The sequence below is a fragment of the Phaethon aethereus genome (assembly GCF_964289735.1).
Source record: "Phaethon aethereus genome assembly, chromosome: 1".
In the NCBI taxonomy this organism is placed as follows: domain Eukaryota; kingdom Metazoa; phylum Chordata; class Aves; order Phaethontiformes; family Phaethontidae; genus Phaethon; species Phaethon aethereus.
In genome coordinates, this window is record NC_138575.1 from 190,015,457 (window position 1) to 190,034,376 (window position 18,920).

Consider the following 18,920-nt stretch of genomic DNA (forward strand, 5'->3'; position numbering starts at 1 on the left):
AATATCTGATAATAAACGTAGTGAGGAAGGCAGGAGAGGGAACCAGTGGTAATTTTTTTGGAAGGCCATGTTAGTAAACAAGTACTCTCATGACAAATAGAAAACAGTAGAGGATTAAAGCACTAAAGCAGAGAAACATTGAAGATCTTTCTTCCCCTTTGAAACACTATATTCACTTCAATAGGGGATGCTTTAGTTTGATGGCAGAAGTGAAGGAAAGGAGAAGCTGTGGTAAGGCTGCATCTAACTGCCATCAAAACCTGGTAAGAGAAAGCAGAGCAGTCCAGGCATTGCTGTTGTATAGTAACTTAGAAGTGAATAATTTTGGTTGAGGTGCTCAATTCAACTGTACTGCCATTTGGGTCAGCGGGCTGCTCTCAGTTACAGCACCCGTAGGCCATTGCTGTTGTCTTGATAGAAGACTCAAGCTGTGCCTCTGCGCATCAAACGGACGAGCCTGGAACTGCAAAGGAAGTTAAAAAGATCTTCAGGCTTCTGCCTGTTTGTTCACAAAATCAAAAAAATGCTTTATGGCCCTAAAGAGAGGAGTCAGATCATCAGCACTCTGGAAATGTTTCTGCTATATTTTGGCTGCTTTTCCCTTTATGTAGTTCAAGAAAGTAAGAAATAAGCTTTGAAGGATCAGGGACGAGGCTTAAAATAGCAGCAGTGAAGAAGTGAGGAGCATTAAGTTCTATTTTTTTCCTTGTATCCTTCCCATCAGACATTTCACTTTTTGCCTAGGTACATTCCTGTTCCTTCCTTCCACTTAAAACAGATGACCATTCTTCAGGTCAGGTTACCTGCCTGGTGGTATGGTTGGGGGGCATTTGTGTGGTTTCTGATGGTAAGAGGTGTTTGTTCTGCAACACCGTTTAAGCATTTCTTTGAATCCAGTTAATTCAGTTGAATGCTGGCGTGCATTATTATTTTATGACTCGAGCACACATCTATTATGACACCTCATTTTTCATATTGTGGTAGTTAAGAAACAAAGCTCTGTAACACTTCCTACTGATTTTCCTTTGTGTCTGTGTGCTTAAAGTGAGAAATAAAGAATGAATAACTGGTAAAAAACAAAAGCTTTTGTTCTGTCGGTACAAGCACTCAGTTGGGGGGTTGGAATCATTGTCTTGTATGTTCTTATACCATATATAAAAGCCATTCCTGAAGGTCTTCACCATTTTCGTAGGCAATGGTCTTTTATAATTGAGATCTAGGAAATACAGATCAGTTTAAAGAGTTACACAAAAAACTTTTTTTTTATTATTTAAAGAAATACAGATATAATCCTTGTTTGTTTTCTCTAAACACTATCATTATTTGCAGATGTCTAGCTGTGTATTGGATAGATCTTTGGGTATATTATATGAGCTTTAGAATCTATGCTTGGTTCTGTTTGCAAGTATTTCCTCAGCATATTGAATCCTGCAAATAATTACTTTTTGTTAGACTGAATAAATAATAATTGAATGTTTGCTCTTTTGTACACAGTCTGTTCCATTTAAAGATTGTGAAGGTTAGCACTACTTTTATTTTGCGTAATAAAAACATTGGCTTAATTTGCTGTCTCACTGTGGGATTACATCTATTAATTTTAGTTATTTTTATTAAAATTTAATTTTAATAAAGAGGCATAGCTGTTCAAGTTACATATTTCTGATGGCTCAAAAAATGTACCTTCTCTTTTTCTTTTCTCAGATTTATCCAAGAATAGATTAACTGAGGTTCCTACGGAGTTGTGCCATTTTGTGTCACTGGAAACACTAAATCTATACCACAATTGTATCAAAATTATACCGGATGCCATAGTAAACTTGCAAATGCTAACTTACTTAAATTTGAGGTAAGTTTAACTTTGCCACATTTTTTGTTTATTTGTAAATGTGTAAAGCTTTCTTGTCTGTACTTTGTGTGTTTCTGGAACAACTGACTACATTTTTCATTTTATTAGAAGCTGTAACACAAAAACATACTGGCTGTAGGTACAGCTCTGTATGAAGGCATTATAAAGGCCAAAATGTGAAACTAATTATTTGAAGAAAGAACAAGTGATGTTAATTCCTTTCTTTCCCTTATTCTTCTAGCAAATTTAGAGTGCTAATCACATCAGCACAGTTGGATTCTTTTAATTCCCTTCTGATGGTACATTTTGTGAAACGACATACTTTAAAGCTGGAGGGACAGAGATAGAGGATTAATGGTTTTTCTCATGGGGAATGAGGAGAGAAAATGAGGGGAGAGGAAAAGCATGCTACTTTGTCACTAGTATTGTCTTACTATGCAAGAAGTATAGTTACTGCCTTTTTTAGGAGGAAGGAGCAAAGAATTAGGCACCGTTTTCTCTTTTCCGTGAGAAATGTGTGTGGATACTAATCAGTATAGAGAATTGCTACTGGTTTAAGTGCAGGTGAATTCATATTTGCATAAATGCGTATTTGCTTTTGAGAGGAGGAATGTCATCACTTTTTCAGTTGGGACAAGGTGTGGAGGTTTATTTGCAGCTGAGTATGTAAAAACTGTAACAGTGAAGATGATATAGTCTGGTCTTTGAAAAAACGAAGCTTGGGCAGGAGGAAAAGTGGCTCTTGGGCTCTTTTAAAAGTGGCTCTTCTAAGTTCAGGAAATGAAGGCTTGATCATCAGTTTTGTAAACACTGAGGATGTTTCTCAAGCCTTCCTATATTGTTACTGTACTGCAGTTTTGGCCACTGTGGAACATGAATTTTGTCTCTAAAAACTGAAACATAGTAATATGTCCCGAGTATCTGCACACATGTAAGGAATAGGATTTCAAATTTTGAAATAGTGTTTGTTGGAGATGTGTAAAGAAATTAAGACCAGATGAAATTATTACGTTTATATTAAACATCTTAGTAAATTTAGGAATTGGAATGAACTCAATTAGAACTCGATGTAGTGAACTAGTGAACTAGAACTCAATGCAGTGATGGAATTTGTGTGAATCATGACAAACCCAGAATAGTTACAGAGTTAGTATAATGTATCACATAAAATAGACAATCAAAGTGAAAGGAAATTTTTCAGTTTTACTAAATAAGATAATTTCCCTCAGTTTAACATCCCTGCACTTGGATGTGCCCTTCCCCCATGTGTGGAACTCAGTAAGCAGTTGGTAGAAGAAGGAAAGATATCCTTGACTTGTTAACCATGTTGCTTCTTGGCAAGAAAAATATTATGGGTTTAAAATTAATATTTTTCTGCCTGTTACCAGCAGAGCCCATATGCTTTATAGAATTAGAAAGTGATGCCAAGAGAGATACGTAGCCTTTGGGCCTTGGTGGATACTGTTAATGTTTTATTTAAAGAAATTCCTTATTACTCATTTGCCATGGTTATGTGCTGTTCCTTATCTCTTAATGGGTTGCTTCTAAGTTCTATAGAACTTAAAAATTATGTTTATTTAATTTTTTTGGTGTCTGATCTGTTACATAGTGTAAATTTTTTAGATTCTAGCCTTCCTCAATTTGAGTTTCTGCTTATTTTTAGAATAAGTTATGTCTTGGTCTTCTGTAAAGATACTAGAATTGAGAATCCTGACTTCACAATAAGCATTGATTCTTTTTTTCACCTACTGCTGGTTAGAAGTTGGATTTCTCACCTTTAATATCCTTGGGTTTGTTATCTGATACCTGTCTGTCTCCCAGCCTGTGGAACAGAGATGTGATGATAGTTTGCTTTATAAAACATTTTGAGACTGTTGGGTGGAGCATGAATATGCATCTTTGTATGTAGTTTTGTAGCAGACCACTGGATTGGCAGTTGAAGAAGAAATGTTTTGAGACTTGTGGAATTTTGATTTTTGTTTTGTTTCAATTCAATATTGTGGCTCTTACTGAAATTACACAGGACAATTTTTGCCATCTGTTTTCAGAGTTCAGTCATGCATATTTGTTCTCTGGAGCCTTAACAGTTATGCAGAAGCTAAGTAAAATGGTTCTTACTGAGATTCCACTTTGAGTTACTGTTCATTGTTTTCCTACAGGTTAACATCCATAAAACAGAAAAAGTTATATTTTTAAGAAAACCTTCAAATATTCTAGGAAAGACAGCAGTTAGTATGTTATTCTGTTGAGCTTAAAGTTTCGTCTGGGTATTGACCCACAAATCACAGGAAATTAATATTTTTAGTTATCTGGAGATGACAAAGGGTCATGACATTTGTTATCTCTAAGTTATAGAATGTGAATCTAAATGTTTTGAAAGTTTTCTACCAAATTTTGCCTTTCCTTGCAACTGCTCTTTATGAAAAACATCTGCTCACTTCTTTCTTTTTTTTTCCTCCTTTTAATTAGAAATATGGTATGAAGAATAAAATGGCACATGTCAGTCACTTAAAATTGTTTTATCAGCTTTAGGAATTAATAAGATACAGAGATAAAATGGCTCAATATGAGTCTTGGGAAAAAACGAACGATTGATGGTCACAGAATTTTTTGCTGTATTTACCTGTATTAATATCATAGAATCGTAGAAAAACAAGTATCATGTAATTTTCAACTGTAAGTGTGAGTAATTGGAAAAAATAACCATTTTATCTGTAATTTATTTACTTGTCTTTCAGTTGGAATGAGAGACAAACACTATACTGCCACATAAAACCATTGGAATGTTTAAATACTTGCAAAATACTGTTTTAGTTGACATGCTTGTATACGTTATGAAGGGAAACAGCAGTTATAGGTGACAATCAGACCTGTTACACTATTATTAATATAATGCATTTTTTCCAGAGTGGTAGTATTCCACAATACTGTTTAGTCAGTAACGTAGATATTTTTGATGTACAAGTGTTTTCTTAATGACTGTCATTCAAAAACTTAAATTTTATCTGCATAAAATCTGACCCATCAAAATGAAGGAATTTTACAACTCTCAGACTTTATGTGAATATTCGGTAGAACGTCACTGGTGTTTTTAATGGTTGGTTTTTTTGTTTTGTTGCAGTCGAAATCAGCTTTCTTCTTTGCCAGCTTGCCTGTGTGGTCTTCCTCTAAAAGTCTTAATTGCCAGTAACAATAAGCTAGGTTCCCTTCCAGAAGAGATAGGTCAGCTAAAACAGTTAATGGAACTGGTATGTTACTGATTTTTTTATTTTTTTTTATTTTGACTTTGTATTTAACTAGAAACAGTAAAATTCACTCTGCAAATATATTTGAACAAATGCCTAATATTATAATGCAGGTTAAAAACATTAACTTCTGGACTTCTCAAGTGTGTTGGGTAGTAACACAATAATAGTTTCCTTTTATGTTCTTCAGAACCCTTCTAAGCAACATAGCTGCCCTTAGTTCATTCAGAACTCAGCTTCTAAGTTCATCATCTTTACCAGTTTTACTCGTTACCTGCACTGACTTCCTGTTTTGCTCTATCAAGTTCTTAGTTCTGGCATCAGGCTCTGAAAAGCTGTATACCAGTCTGTAGCACCCTCCCCTTCTGCTTCCTTTCTCTCTGTTGTTACTATCTGCTTAACACATTGCATTCCACTAGTGATACTGGTCTCATCGGTCTATTCTCATTTTATTTCCCTATTTTTGTCATGCAACCTTCTTTTCCTGGAACACCCATCTAACCAGATTTACAAAACACTTATATTCCTCTTGTTCTCAAAGCTGTCCACGTCTACTGTTTCTGCAAGCAGTAGATCATCTGTAATACATTGTCTAATAAATGAGAATCCGAAAAGGCAAAAATTATTTGGCACCTTAATTTAATTGCATGTTTTTTTTTTAAGTTTTTATGTGGTATATGTATGTAAGAGAATGCTTCCCTTTCTGTCTCTTCCTCTTTCGGGTATTGTAGGCTGAGACTCTGAATCCTCTGTGGCATATGCATTATGTCTTCTGGTTATTTCTGTTCACCTTGACCTCTAAGATACAAATTGACAAATAAGCTACATTTTGACGCTGCTAATTTATGCATAGTAAAACAATGGTGTTTGAACTTTTTTCCAGCTGCTGATATCTCCATTGACTGCATTTATCTTGCACATCTTTTCAGTATCTGAAAGTGCCTACGTGTCATATTATTATTTTTATAATAGTAGTTTCTCTACTAAATCATGTTACAGAAATTGAGCTGACCTTGCTTTAGGCCCCAGTCCTGCTACTTGTCCTTCATTTGTGGAATGAAGTGACAACTGTGGGGCTTTTTTTGTACTAGTATTCCCTTTGTACAGCATCCTGTGGTATCAGGCTTCTATTATTTGTTATGACTATTCTGGCTGTTTGGTGAGGATTGGAGGGTAATTACCTTTTACTTTCTGGGTTATACCTGAGCTAAAGGATACCAAGTTTGTTTTTTTTTTGTTTGGTGAGCATTATTAATTTATCTTACCAGATTTTTAGGCTTTTTATTGGGTGATGGGTTTAATTAGATTACTGAGATGGTTTTGATTTAATTAACTTTCAATAAAAATGTATTAGGCTATACCATTGTTTCTATTGTACTTAAAATAGAGTCAATAAAAGATTATGGTTCCTGTCTTATGTATAATTGAAGTTGAACAGTATTAAACACACCCTAATTTAGGGGATAGGATGACTGGATAGATAATAAATAAAGATTGGAACCTGTTAGCTCTTGATTCCTTCTGGGTTAAATGTAGCCTACCTTAGTGGCGGGGGCTCGTGAAATAACTGAAAGACTTGGCCTGTCTGGTCAAAATCACCTGTTTTATTTGTAGTAACGGAGGTCTGTGATAATATATTCAGTAAAGAGCTGCTGAAGTGCTTTCATACCTAATTTCCTCTCCAATTTCAAGTTTGAACCCTCCCAGTAAGGTGAACTAGCATTGCTGTTGCTGGAAGTGTTTCATTTGTTAGTAAGAGTTTTTACATAGCTTAATAATAGCCCTTATCCTGACTTTAAAAGTTTGAAAAGTTAAGAACTAAAAGCTTGAAAATCTGTATGGATTATACTCAGAGGAGATAGGGTTGTTTGGTTTGTTTGTTTTTCAACAAATTGTATGTTTAAATTAACTTCTGGAATACTGGGTTTTCATATTGCTTTCCAGTTACAGTATAATTTCAGTGTTACTCTGCCATGAAGAACACAACAATTCCTGCTCTAAAAATACTTCAAGTGAGAGGCTATAGCAACATGTCACTTTGGTAGCCTGGAAGAATTATGAAAGCTGAAGAAGGTCTGATGCTAGTTCTTCGTGATTAGAAGCGGCGGGGTGGGGAGTGAACGGCAACTTTTTGTTAAATTGGGCATGGTTCTGTTCAGATGACCTGATTAATTCGTTTGATGCCACCGTAAGTGTTTGGTAGATTTCCAGTGAAATGAGTTGCATATTTAGTTGGAGATGACTAAACTGTGATGTGTTTGAAGAAGCAAATAGTGGTAGTTTGAAGAAGCAAACAGTATCTGTATTGGCATATATAATATAATGCAGTTTAGATAATAAGGTGATCATTGTTCTAAAACAAGTAAAAAGAAAAAAAATAAAGATTAAGTCATACTGCAGTTGTTACACAAAACATTCAGCTGTGTGAGAGCAATGCCAGCCTGAACAGCATGTGGCCTTGAAGTGACACCACCACCCAGCGTGGCAGGGCACGCTGTTGTTTTGGGACATAGGCAGTGCTGGTGCTAAGCTGGCTCAGGGGATCGATTCTGAGAGGTGACAGATGCCACCTGGCTGCATTCAGTTCTTGTATTACTAGGACTTTGCCAAGCACCCTCAGGATTTCAGAGTACTTTACAGCTTTTCACAGGCTGCATGCAGTAAATCTGTGTGTATGTAGCAAATGGATTTTTTTGTTGATGTTATCTAACTCCTGAAACAAATTTTATCTCTGTAGTCACTCTTGAATGATACAAGCATAGTTTGCTCCAAATTAGGTTAGATCTTTCCAATTAACTACCTTCTTCCCTCTTGCCTTCAAAATGGAGTAGGCATGTATAAATTACATGTATAAATTTCTATGCCACAAGTATGAAATATATATAGTGACTTAGATATTACATGCAGTAAATTTGCAGGTATTCTTTTCAGTTTTATGGTTCTGGGTTATATGGATCTGACAGCTATCTTAAAAGCATCAAAATAACACTAAATTATTCTCCCTGTAGTATATATTTAAATTATTTGCAAAATTTCGTTGGGAAACTTACTTTTATTTGCAGCTGCATAACTCGGTCATACCTCTACTGTCAGCCAGGAGGATGAATGCAAAACTGGTGTGAAGATAATCTGAAATGTACTTTCCATCAACGAAAAGTAATCGGGCAGTGATGGCTCATTAATTGCACCCAAAACTATCAGTTGTACAGTAAAATTCTGTTCTCCATCCTATTGGGCTGTATTGCACTTCTGCCTTCTCCAGGGAACAGCCTTCTCCATTTCTGGGATGCTCCTGTCTCACACTGGAAGCCCTTAAATCTTTCAGCAGGGATGTAGGTCCTTCACCTCATTCATCTAATCTGGGCCAGCAGCCTGACCAGGTGGGACCTGCTGCCTCCTGCTTCCTAAAAGGATCCATGTGCTCATGCACCGTGCAACTTCTTTTTACCATTCTGTATGGCTTGTATGTCACAAGCTCTGACAGAATCCACCTGCTTATTAAAAATAACATCTCCGTCAGGAGTCCAAAGTTTTAAAATGGATGCAAGGAGGAAATTTACCTCAATTTGTAAAGTTTGGATGAACTTCTGTTTGTCAATAAATATGTTAATATGGAGCCACAGTAACGTATTTGTTTTGCTGAATTTTATTGATTTAAGTCCTTTTAAAATTTACCGTGAGCCAAAGAAAAATGTTGATACTTTTTATTTGGTTTTATGCCATTGAGCTTCATGCCACAGAAATTAAGGTTACATTTAAATACATCTGACATTTCTCTGATATTGAGAAATTTTGTCTGTGTTGTCATGGCAGGACGAAATAGAATTAATGCAAGTAGTCTGACCTTTAGCACACACTAGACCCTGGAACTTGAATAGGTGTTCAGATTTCAGTTGTTTGCAGATGTCTGTGAAATGAAGTTCCAAACTGCTGGTTATGTAGTTCTTTAAAAAAATTATTAGCCTGAAAATCATAGGCATTTCCATTACTGCCAAAGTGATGAGAAATATAAACACTGTCACACACACACACTCATGAAGTCTAATAATAGTCAAGACCATAGGTATAACTAGAAATAATGTTATAGGTCTTTGTTTTCCACAGCTATTCAAACAAAGTAATAGAAAAAATGCTGGATTGCAGTATTTAGTAGGATTCTTCATGACGAGGGTGGTGAGGCCCTGGAACAGGTTGCCCAGAGAAGCTGTGGATGCCCCACCCCTGGAAGTGTTCAAGGCCAGGTTGGACAGGGCTTTGAGCAACCTGGTCTAGTGGAAGATGTCCCTGCCCCATGGCAGGGGGGTTGGAACTAGATGATCTTTAAGGTTCCTTCCAACCCAACCATTCTATGATTCTATGATAAAGAATACTACTGTCTCTAGAGATCTTTTGAATGCTGGCATGCTGTCAAAACAGATCAGTCTTACTGAGGATGTTTTGAAAGGATGTAGGTGGACTTTGTTTTTGAGGCTACACACTGCCAGGCTTTCCCCCCTGCCACTTTCTTTAAAATCCTCTCTTTCCCTGACTTGTTCTGATGTGTGTGCATAAGTAGACTTGGTCTAGAGTTTCTCTGCCACAAGGTGACTTTAAATTTAAATTCCGTCCTCTAAAAATTGAGTATCTAATTACGGAGTTGTTTAAAGTCTGTAAATTAAAAATAGGACAGTAAAGCTTTAAAAATAAATGATCTGGGAACGGTGCAATTAACAATACTTTGTGGCAACTTGGGTAAAAGATGCACTCATTAACTGGGATTTTTAATTTCCTCCTATAAAAGCTAAAATGATTTCCTGACTCTGTTTTGACAAAGGAAGGAAGCTTTGGCAGCAGTGAGAGTCTGTTATGAGAAGAAACTTGTCTGGTACAGTGGGCAGCATTGCCTGATCACATTTTGCTTTTACTATCATTTTTTGATAACTAGTTTTTAGACTTGAAGATAGTGTTAGAGTAACACTTTTGACTAGTATTAACGCAACAGTCTTCAAAGAGGTGACTTGTAAATCTGAGTGACTTTTAGGAATTTTGTAGTCTAAGAGCTCCCAGATACTGTATACATCCATAATTTGAAACAATCAAGAGGGTAAGGAGTGGACATCCTAAAAGTATTCCTTTGGCTCTTCAGGAAAATTCCCCACTTAGCTCTCATACAATGAAACACTGTTTCCTTTTTTTAATGCATAATTGGGAAGCATAATTGGGATGTTACTCAAATTTACAGGTTACCAGGGATGTAAGCATAGGTTTCAAGGTTCTTTTGATTTTGCTTTGAGGATAGGCAGTTTGGCAGTAAAAGTGATAGCTAGTATTTGAAGACTGTCTGGTTTTAGACTAACTTAATCCAAGAAGTTGATCTTCAGTACACATTTGTAGCCATTTATGTTAGAACTTATGTTAAAGTATAATATTTATGAAGTAATACTATGGTATATAAACTTGTTCCTTGAAATTATGCTCAGTATAGGCAGACCCTATACTTTCAACTCAGCTTTACGGCAGTTGCTGTTTTAGGAATGCTGAAATGAGGATAGGTCCCAATTTCATCCAGATAATAAAACTAGTTGAATTTAGCCATCAAAATCAGCCTTGCTTAGAGCCAGTCTCAGCTGTTAAGGAGTACCTCTTACATCAGTACGTTGAATATCTGTAAAATACTAAGCAAGACTTGTCTTTATTATGTCCTCCTATTTGATGTGATAATAGAACATACGCCTTTCCTGAGCATCATTACAGAATGCTATTACTGTTTTATCTTTTTTTTTTTTTTCCCCCCCTCTTGCTTAAATAGTCCCTCTAGAAGAACAGGAACGTTTTAGAAAATCAGATCAGATCCAGTAGCAGTTTTATACTTCACCCAAAGATAGATCGCTACATAATCATGGTACTGAGTTCTTCATATGAACAAAAGTTATGAACAAAAAGGTAGAACATATTAAGCAAATGGTTTTGAATGCTTCTATAGAAATTAAATTAACTTGTTCTCCAAGTAAGTGTTTGCTCTGGGTTTTAAGGAAGGTGTAAACATTTTGTTATGTATCTATTTTTGCACTGTGTAGACAGAACATAGATGGTTGCATGTTTTCAGGTAAATAAAATGTTATAATAATGGCAAATTAGCCACAATTTCACGTCTGTATTATTTACTATTTAGGAGACAAAAGTTCATTATTTCTGTTACTTTTGCTGTAGGATGTCAGCTGTAATGAAATCACAGCATTACCACAGCAGATAGGCCAGCTGAAATCTTTAAAAGAACTGAATGTCAGAAGAAATTACCTCGAAGTTTTACCCCAAGGTAAAAAACAAACAAAACCCCACCAATAAAAAAAAATCAATACCTTCATGGGTAGCTCTTTCTATTAGCATTTTGAAAGTATTTTTTATCATGTAAGTAAATGTGATTGAAAAGTAGTGATTACCTTGTGTTTGAATTTCTTCCAATTTGAGCTTGCAGAATATAACATTCAGTGGTACTCACTAAATAACTGTGAGGTTTTTTAAAATGAATTATCCTTATGATTCTAGGCATGTTTAAGTTGCACAAATACTTTTCTGCAAATGCAGTATGGGAGCTGTCAGCTGAGTTTCAGGGGAAAAAAAAATCGAAGTATTTATTTTAAAGTTTACTGCCACTTGTATAATACCACCACTCAGAATCACAGAATCACAGAATCACTAGGTTGGAAAGGACCTTTAAGATCATCAAGTCCAACCATTAATCCAGAACCACCATGTCCCCTAAACCATGTCCTGAAGCGCCACATCCACACGTTTTTTGAACACTTCCAGGGATGGCGACTCCACCACCTCCCTGGGCAGCCTGTTCCAATGCCTGACCACCCTCTCAGTGAAGAAATTTTTCCTAATATCCAATCTAAACCTCCCCTGGCGCAACTTGAGGCCATTTCCTCTTGTCCTATCACTAGTTACTTGGGAGAAGAGACCAACACCCTCGTCGCCACAACCCCCTTTCAGGTAGTTGTAGAGGGCGATAAGGTCTCCTCTCAGCCTCCTCTTCTCCAGACTAAACAACCCCAGTTCCCTCAGCCGCTCCTCATAAGACATGTGCTCCAGACCCCTCACCAGCTTCGTTGCCCTTCTCTGGACACGCTCCAGCACCTCAACATCCTTCTTGTAGTGAGGGGCCCAAAACTGAACACAGTATTCAAGGTGCGGCCTCACCAGTACCGAGTACAGGGGCACAATCACTTCCCTGCTCCTGCTGGCCACGCTATTCCTGATACAGGCCAGGACGCTGTTGGCCTTCTTGGCCACCTGGGCACACTGCTGGCTCATGTTCAGCCGGCTGTCAACCAGCACCCCCAGGTCCCTTTCCGCCGGGCTGCTCTCCAGCCACTCCTCCCCAAGCCTGTAGCATTGCATGGGGTTGTTGTGGCCAAAGTGCAGGACCCTGCACTTGGCCTTATTAAACCTGTTCATTTCCCAGTATAGAATGGAATAAATGTTGATGGTATTCCTGCCTGAGCTTCTATTTTTCCTGAATGCAAAAGAAGGTTTATTCAGAAATAATGTATTATTTTACGGCAAAAATGAATACAGGTATAACACCGTCTCTCTTTTTTTTTTGTTACTTTTAGAACTAGTACAGCTTCCCTTGGTAAAGTTCGACTTTTCCTGCAATAAAGTGCTTGTGATTCCAATTTGTTTTAGAAAGATGGTGCAGTTACAAGTATTGCTGCTTGAGAATAATCCTTTGCAGTCTCCACCAGCACAAGTAAGTAACATCTATAAAGTGTGCCTTAATATTGGGTGGACGATAAGGAATTATAGCCTGTAAGATGTCACCTTCTGCAATTGCAGGCTTCTGAACTTCAGTCATCAGAGACATTAGTTGTTGATATATAAATAAGACATAGAAAATATCATATGATTTATGAATGAATCTGTGCACCACTTGAACTAACATGAGTCTAGAAGATTTCCATTCTGTTAGCTGCCTGTTTATTTTTGTCATTCCTGTCTGCATATGAAACAATGTTGGAATATGTATATAATTCTGAAAAAGTGAATTGAGACACTTCCTGGATAAATATTCTCTTTGTTAATGAGCCCAATTCTAGAGGGTTCTATGGTGATTTACTATGAACTTAAAAATATGCAGACAGTCTGGAATGTAATCCTGTTTGAAATTTATTTTAATTTATAGTGTAAGTTTATAGATGGTGATACACAAAGAAATCAACCTCCTCTTCTGAACTGTAAGCCACGCTGAGAAATGATGATAAGAAATGAATGGAACCTGTGCTTGCTGCTTAAGGACAACTTTTTTGTTGTTGACTTACTGGACAGTAGGTTCAAACTACATCTCTGAAAGCTACAATTATTCTAGATCAACAGCTGTTGAAATACGCGAGAGATTTTATTATGTCAGAGAAATGCTTTTCATAATCTATGGTGATGCTGTTACTACACTCAAAAAATACAGAGCAAGTTTCAGCAAGCACTTGAGCTAGAAGTGTGCAGTTAAAGAAAAAAGTTCTAAAATACAGGTGAAATGCACCATAAAGATGCTTGGTCACAAGTAAAAACAGTGTGACTAAGAGAATAAAGGACATACTGCTTAATTAAATGTCATTATTGACTAATTCTGGAAAACAATAATTCCGTTTATGGTTAGTAGTAGGCCCTACAATATATTTTATTGTAATTCTTTTTGAGTGAAAAGCTCAGCTCATTTGGACTTTTTTAAGTAGAATACATTCTTTTCTTGTTTTCTATATTATTATCTGAGCATATTTATGCTAGTACACACAACTAATTGATTGGTTAATTGAAGTATTTCTTAGTAATTTAAAAAAATAAAATCCATTTTCCTTTATGTAATATCTATTGTGATGTTATGATGTTTGTTTTCAGGGAGTTTTACGCTAAGTGACATTTGGAATAAATTACTTCTTTCATTCAAGTTTTTTCCTTGTCTAACAGATTTGTACAAAGGGTAAGGTGCATATATTCAAATATCTGACTGTACAGGCCTGTCAGATTAAAACAGCAGACTCATTGTATCTTAATGCCATAGAACAACAGCATTTGCCACAACCCGTGGAAGAGAGGTATGTATGAAAATTTCACTTAGTTTTTTCATGTAACACTACGAACAAAGTGAATGTATTTGTATCTTTAGCTTCCAGAGTTGTTTTTGTTTAGGTACTATTTAGAGTGTACTTTTTTGAACAGAGATTTGTTTTGCATTAACATATTTTATTCTAGTGAAATCCCTATAAGAGTTTAGAACAAAATATTTTAAACAATCAGTTCTGATTAAAGTTAGCAGCACATTAGGAAAGAGCTTAGAAGTGAGCCTGCATTTAAAACTAACCTCTTACTAGTAGACTGCTGGAATGTATTGAAACTAATTGAGATGGTAGTATCATTAAGTGTTGGAACTTTCTTGTAAATCTATTAAGATATTAAATAAGTTTTTATTTCTTATGTTGTTTTGTGATTTATTTATTGTTCTACATTTGTAGCATAGTTGTTTTAAGCTTTTCTTATTCATCCAAAGGTTTATCCATCCAGCAAAGAGAACTGCATGAATGTTGAGACCCTTTTAAAGTGAAATGTGCTAATTTGTTAGCAAAATGAAAGGCAAAATCTTTAATGTCTTACATGAAATATCTAGGAAATGTCATCTTGTATGGTGGCTTAAGGACAGGAACTAGATACGAAGCAGCTCCTTTTTATGAGACTCTCTATAGCTGATTGGAAACCAGTTATTAGCCAACTCTTTCTTTGCTACCGTAGGAAGAATAATAATGAGAGAAAGTACAATAATGTCTTATTTTTGGAGAGAATTACTCAATAAAAACAAAGTGTTGATGTAAATAAAAATAGAGGTGTTGCTGCTAACACCCTGGGAAAAAAAAAAAAGAACTGTTGTGGAATCTCCCTGTCAGTCATTTAGATAAGGTTTCACGCAACTTGTTTTCCTCTGTGTATGTTTGGAGACACCTTTTTGGTTTTCTATCAGATAAATGTCAAAAGTGAGAAGAATCCAGGATGAAGAGTAAGTTTTCCATTTGGGAAACATCTGCTGTTTTCCTGTTTTGTTCTTGAAGTATACCAGAAAATTGACAGGAATGTTATGTCCTGTATGACACTTTGGTCATGTAGGAGCATACAGGTTAGGATAAAGGGATAGTACAGAGCAGATACCAGTTGGTCACTGACAGCATAATGCTCTATCATATAATAAGTACCACATTTTTATTTTAGAGGATAACTTCTAGAACTTCACACTTCTAAAGAAAGGACGTAACCTGGTTAGGATTTCCATATGCAGTTTCTACTCAAAATCCTTAGTGTTTACTGATAAAAAATAATTTAAGATTAGGATTAATCAGATACCTTATTCATGTGAAGACCAATAAAGTTCTTTTTTAAGTTGCTGTGTCAATCTGAATTCAGGATTACTGCTTTCAGGATTGCAAATAAGAGGATAATAAAGCATATTTAAAAAAAAAAGTTAGATGATGAGCGTATTGCATCTAATAGTGTACTTCAAAATGAGTAGAGGTCATACTAGGTAATGAAACCAGAAGCCATTATTATGTGCCATATACCAATGCCATTATTATAGCAGTTTTCTTAAAAACCTAAATTTCACAGTCTATTTTAAAGCACCAAAACGAGGTTTCTGTGTTAATAATTACCTCAAGCCGCAGGGAAATATCAGTTCATTTTTAATGCATCAATAGTTACAATTAAATCTGTTGACTCCAGTTTGAGTTCAGATAGTTTAGTCGCGTACCCCATGGCTAAATGACTTCAGTCAGACTCCTGTGCTACTAAGGTAAAAGCACTTAGTTACTAGTTAATGTAGAGACAAAAGCAAGATCTATAGCAGATTATTTCTGTTGTTTTCGTTAATCATTAGGCTAACCAGCCATTCCATCTGATCTATTTTATTATCACCAGACTGCAAATGTGTAGTTTTCAACCATACTAGGCTATTTCACCCTCTACCATTAATACTGGTTGTAATTTTGCTTTGATTTAAGTGAAACCAGGACAGAATTCTAATGGTAAATGCTATGATAGCTTTTTATCGTTTTGTTTTAATTTTTATTCACATCTAGCATTGATGACATCTACCCAAGTAAAAAGGACTCAGATTCAGGTGTTGGTAGTGATAATGGAGATAAACGTTTGTCAGCAACAGAGGTAAGTAGCCTGAATTTTGCGTCCAGCTTCCCTTCCCTCCACACCCATATTTTGCCTATATTTTAAATTGGTTAACGATGTGAATACATTTTTAGCCATTAAAACTGTGCAACCACATCCTTGGTATTAATTTCTCATTAAGAAATGGCTAAAACAAAGGTTAAAAAAAGACGGGGGTTTTGGTTTTGGGTGGGGTTTTTTTGTCTGTACACTTTCTGGAAAGGGCAGTGAGATGCTTACAAGTAGTCAACAACCTACCAATAGTGAAAATTCACTGTAGTTCATATAATCTAGAGAATGAGGCCCAAACCAGGATCCACGTCTGCTGTTTGTGGTGAAGTAAATGTCCTAACGGGTTACACACCTGACAGTTTCTCATGTGTTTTCTCTTTGACTGATGACTCTTTCCTCTTGCGAATTAACAGGAGTTCAGTGTGCCCAGTCCCACTATGTTCTGTGGTGTCGTGGTTAGGGCAGTTTGCTGTAGTGAAGGTACTTCAGAAACTTTGCAGATCTTCATGCGTTTACAGGGTCTGGCAGTTAAGCAGTGCTGGAAATAAGGCTTCAAAACTTTTTCTGAACTTTGTTGTCTGACTGAACAAAGAGAAAGGATGGCTTTCTGAGACTAGTGTTGTTCTAAGCAGTTATAGCTGACTTTCCTAGACCTTTTTTCTGAGGCACTGCTCAGCTGAACAGGGCACTAAATCTACTTGGACTTGAACTGAATGAATGAGAAATAAGTAAACAATTTGCAGTGTAATTCAGTAATGGTCTTTCTGAAATGTACAAATAACAGGATTTGTGGTCTGACCTAATGGGGAATATTCATGTCACAATAAAAGAATGGACTTCTTGCTACTTAAAACAATTTCACACTGATTCTTTAGTGTTTCTCTCCTCCTTTGAGGAAAGGAGATTCTGTTGCTTTTGAAACAAATGTGTAATCAAGCTTAGATACTGAATTAGTAGTTACTACAAAAGCAAATTGAAAATTAATCCACTTACGTACTGATGGGTCTGTTAAATACAAAAACACTAAACCAAACCCACAACGGTTTCCAAGTATTTGAGCAAGTTTCTTGCTAGATGGAAATGAAACAGACTTACTGTGATTCTTTTAGCCAGACTTCTCATGGTTTCCCTCTAGTTTTTAGAGCATGCAGTCCATTTAGAGAGGCTTACAAACTGTTTTGCCATTCTTGCACTGCTTGAAGCTGTGTTAGCTTGTTAATGAAACTGTTATTCCAGAATTTCATCTTTAGCTATAAATAACAGCTTTAGAAAATAGATCCTCTTTTGTGTAATCAAAGTGTAGCAATCAGAATGCTGAAAAAAATTGTTTTAAAGACAACCAACAGTGAACCAATACATTCTTATGAGCACAAAGGCTTTTTATATGACAACTATTTACTCATTCCGTGCTTGCCTGATTACTGGTCTACTATTAAGGAGAGAATAGATGCTGAGATAGGTAACCCCAAATGTGTTTGATAGTAAATTCACCACTCACTTTTGCTTCTGAGACAACCTTTAATACTTGTATTACACATGAGAATTCTGCACGAAATACTATCATGTTGCAAGTACATATTCGCATACATTGAATTGCGATCAGTTAATTGCGATCAGAAATCTATACCAAACATTAGATAAGTGTTAAATGATCAGTCATAAAGTGATCATTAAAACACATTTTTGGAGGGTTCTTATAAATACATCAGACATATAAAAACAAACTACAGTTTAATCTGAAGGCTAGTGGCCATTGAGTTTCAGCTCTTTTACAGAAGATACTACAAGGTCATTTTGCATTTGTGTAACTTAGAAAAAACCCGTTACTTTGGAAAAAACCCAGCACCTTAAAAAAAAAAAAGTACCTTAAAGAAACCAAGTACCTTACATGAATCCTTGGTTGAATACTCATGTGGTTTTTAGGAAGCTTGCTCATTAGCTTTGGGTCCATACATAGGAGGGAGTACTTGACGAAATGTTGACATGTTTCTGTCTGGCTTTTTAGTAGGGTCATTACAGGGTCAGTTCTTCAGAGCTATGGTCGTCTTGGGCATTTCAAGTGAAAGATACCTCGTAGTGTTGCTGTAAAATTGATTGTGGCAACTTGAAGGCAAATTCTGCTTTATGGTAGTGCACTCATGTACCTTGTCTTTTAGAAATAGTGCAGCATTTTTATTTGTTTTCCACCTCCCTTTGGCCTTATTTTTTCCTTAGCTAAAATTCATTAGAACAACAGGGTACTCGTTAAGATCCAGATGGCATCCCTGATTCATTACCCATAAGAATGATGCTTTAGTACCAGCAAGAATGTATATGAAGATTCTTTCCAAATGCATCATCTGAATTCAGTGTTGGAATAATGTTAGGAATTTAAAATGAAAATTGGACCCTTCATCCTTGTATTTCTGTTTCTTATATGTCTGTTGTCGTCTTCTCTTGCTAGCTGAATAAAAATAAAACTGTGGACAAAGAAAGTGAGTACAGTATTTCACCAGTGAATACTTTTGTATTATTGCAAGCTACTTTGGATAGTTTTTATTTCATAGTATACTGGCAGGAAGCACCTGGAAAATCAATTGCAGAATTCTGTAGGCCCTGAAAGTGGCACATAGCCTGTTAAAGGAATGTTTTTC

General features: G+C 36.1%; 1 protein-coding gene across 1 annotated transcript in view; it reads left to right on the top strand.

Annotated features, from left to right (window-relative positions):
- Positions 1–18,920, top strand: part of LRCH1 (leucine rich repeats and calponin homology domain containing 1) — a gene marked incomplete at its 5' end in the record, with an annotated part of 126,933 nt that overhangs the window by 66,543 nt on the left and 41,470 nt on the right. The window contains 6 exons of the mRNA XM_082005656.1: positions 1,702–1,846; positions 4,968–5,094; positions 11,281–11,386; positions 12,690–12,826; positions 14,038–14,165; positions 16,191–16,275. Coding sequence (XP_081861782.1) covers positions 1,702–1,846; positions 4,968–5,094; positions 11,281–11,386; positions 12,690–12,826; positions 14,038–14,165; positions 16,191–16,275 — 728 coding nt within the window. The remainder of the gene's footprint in view (positions 1–1,701; positions 1,847–4,967; positions 5,095–11,280; positions 11,387–12,689; positions 12,827–14,037; positions 14,166–16,190; positions 16,276–18,920) is intronic.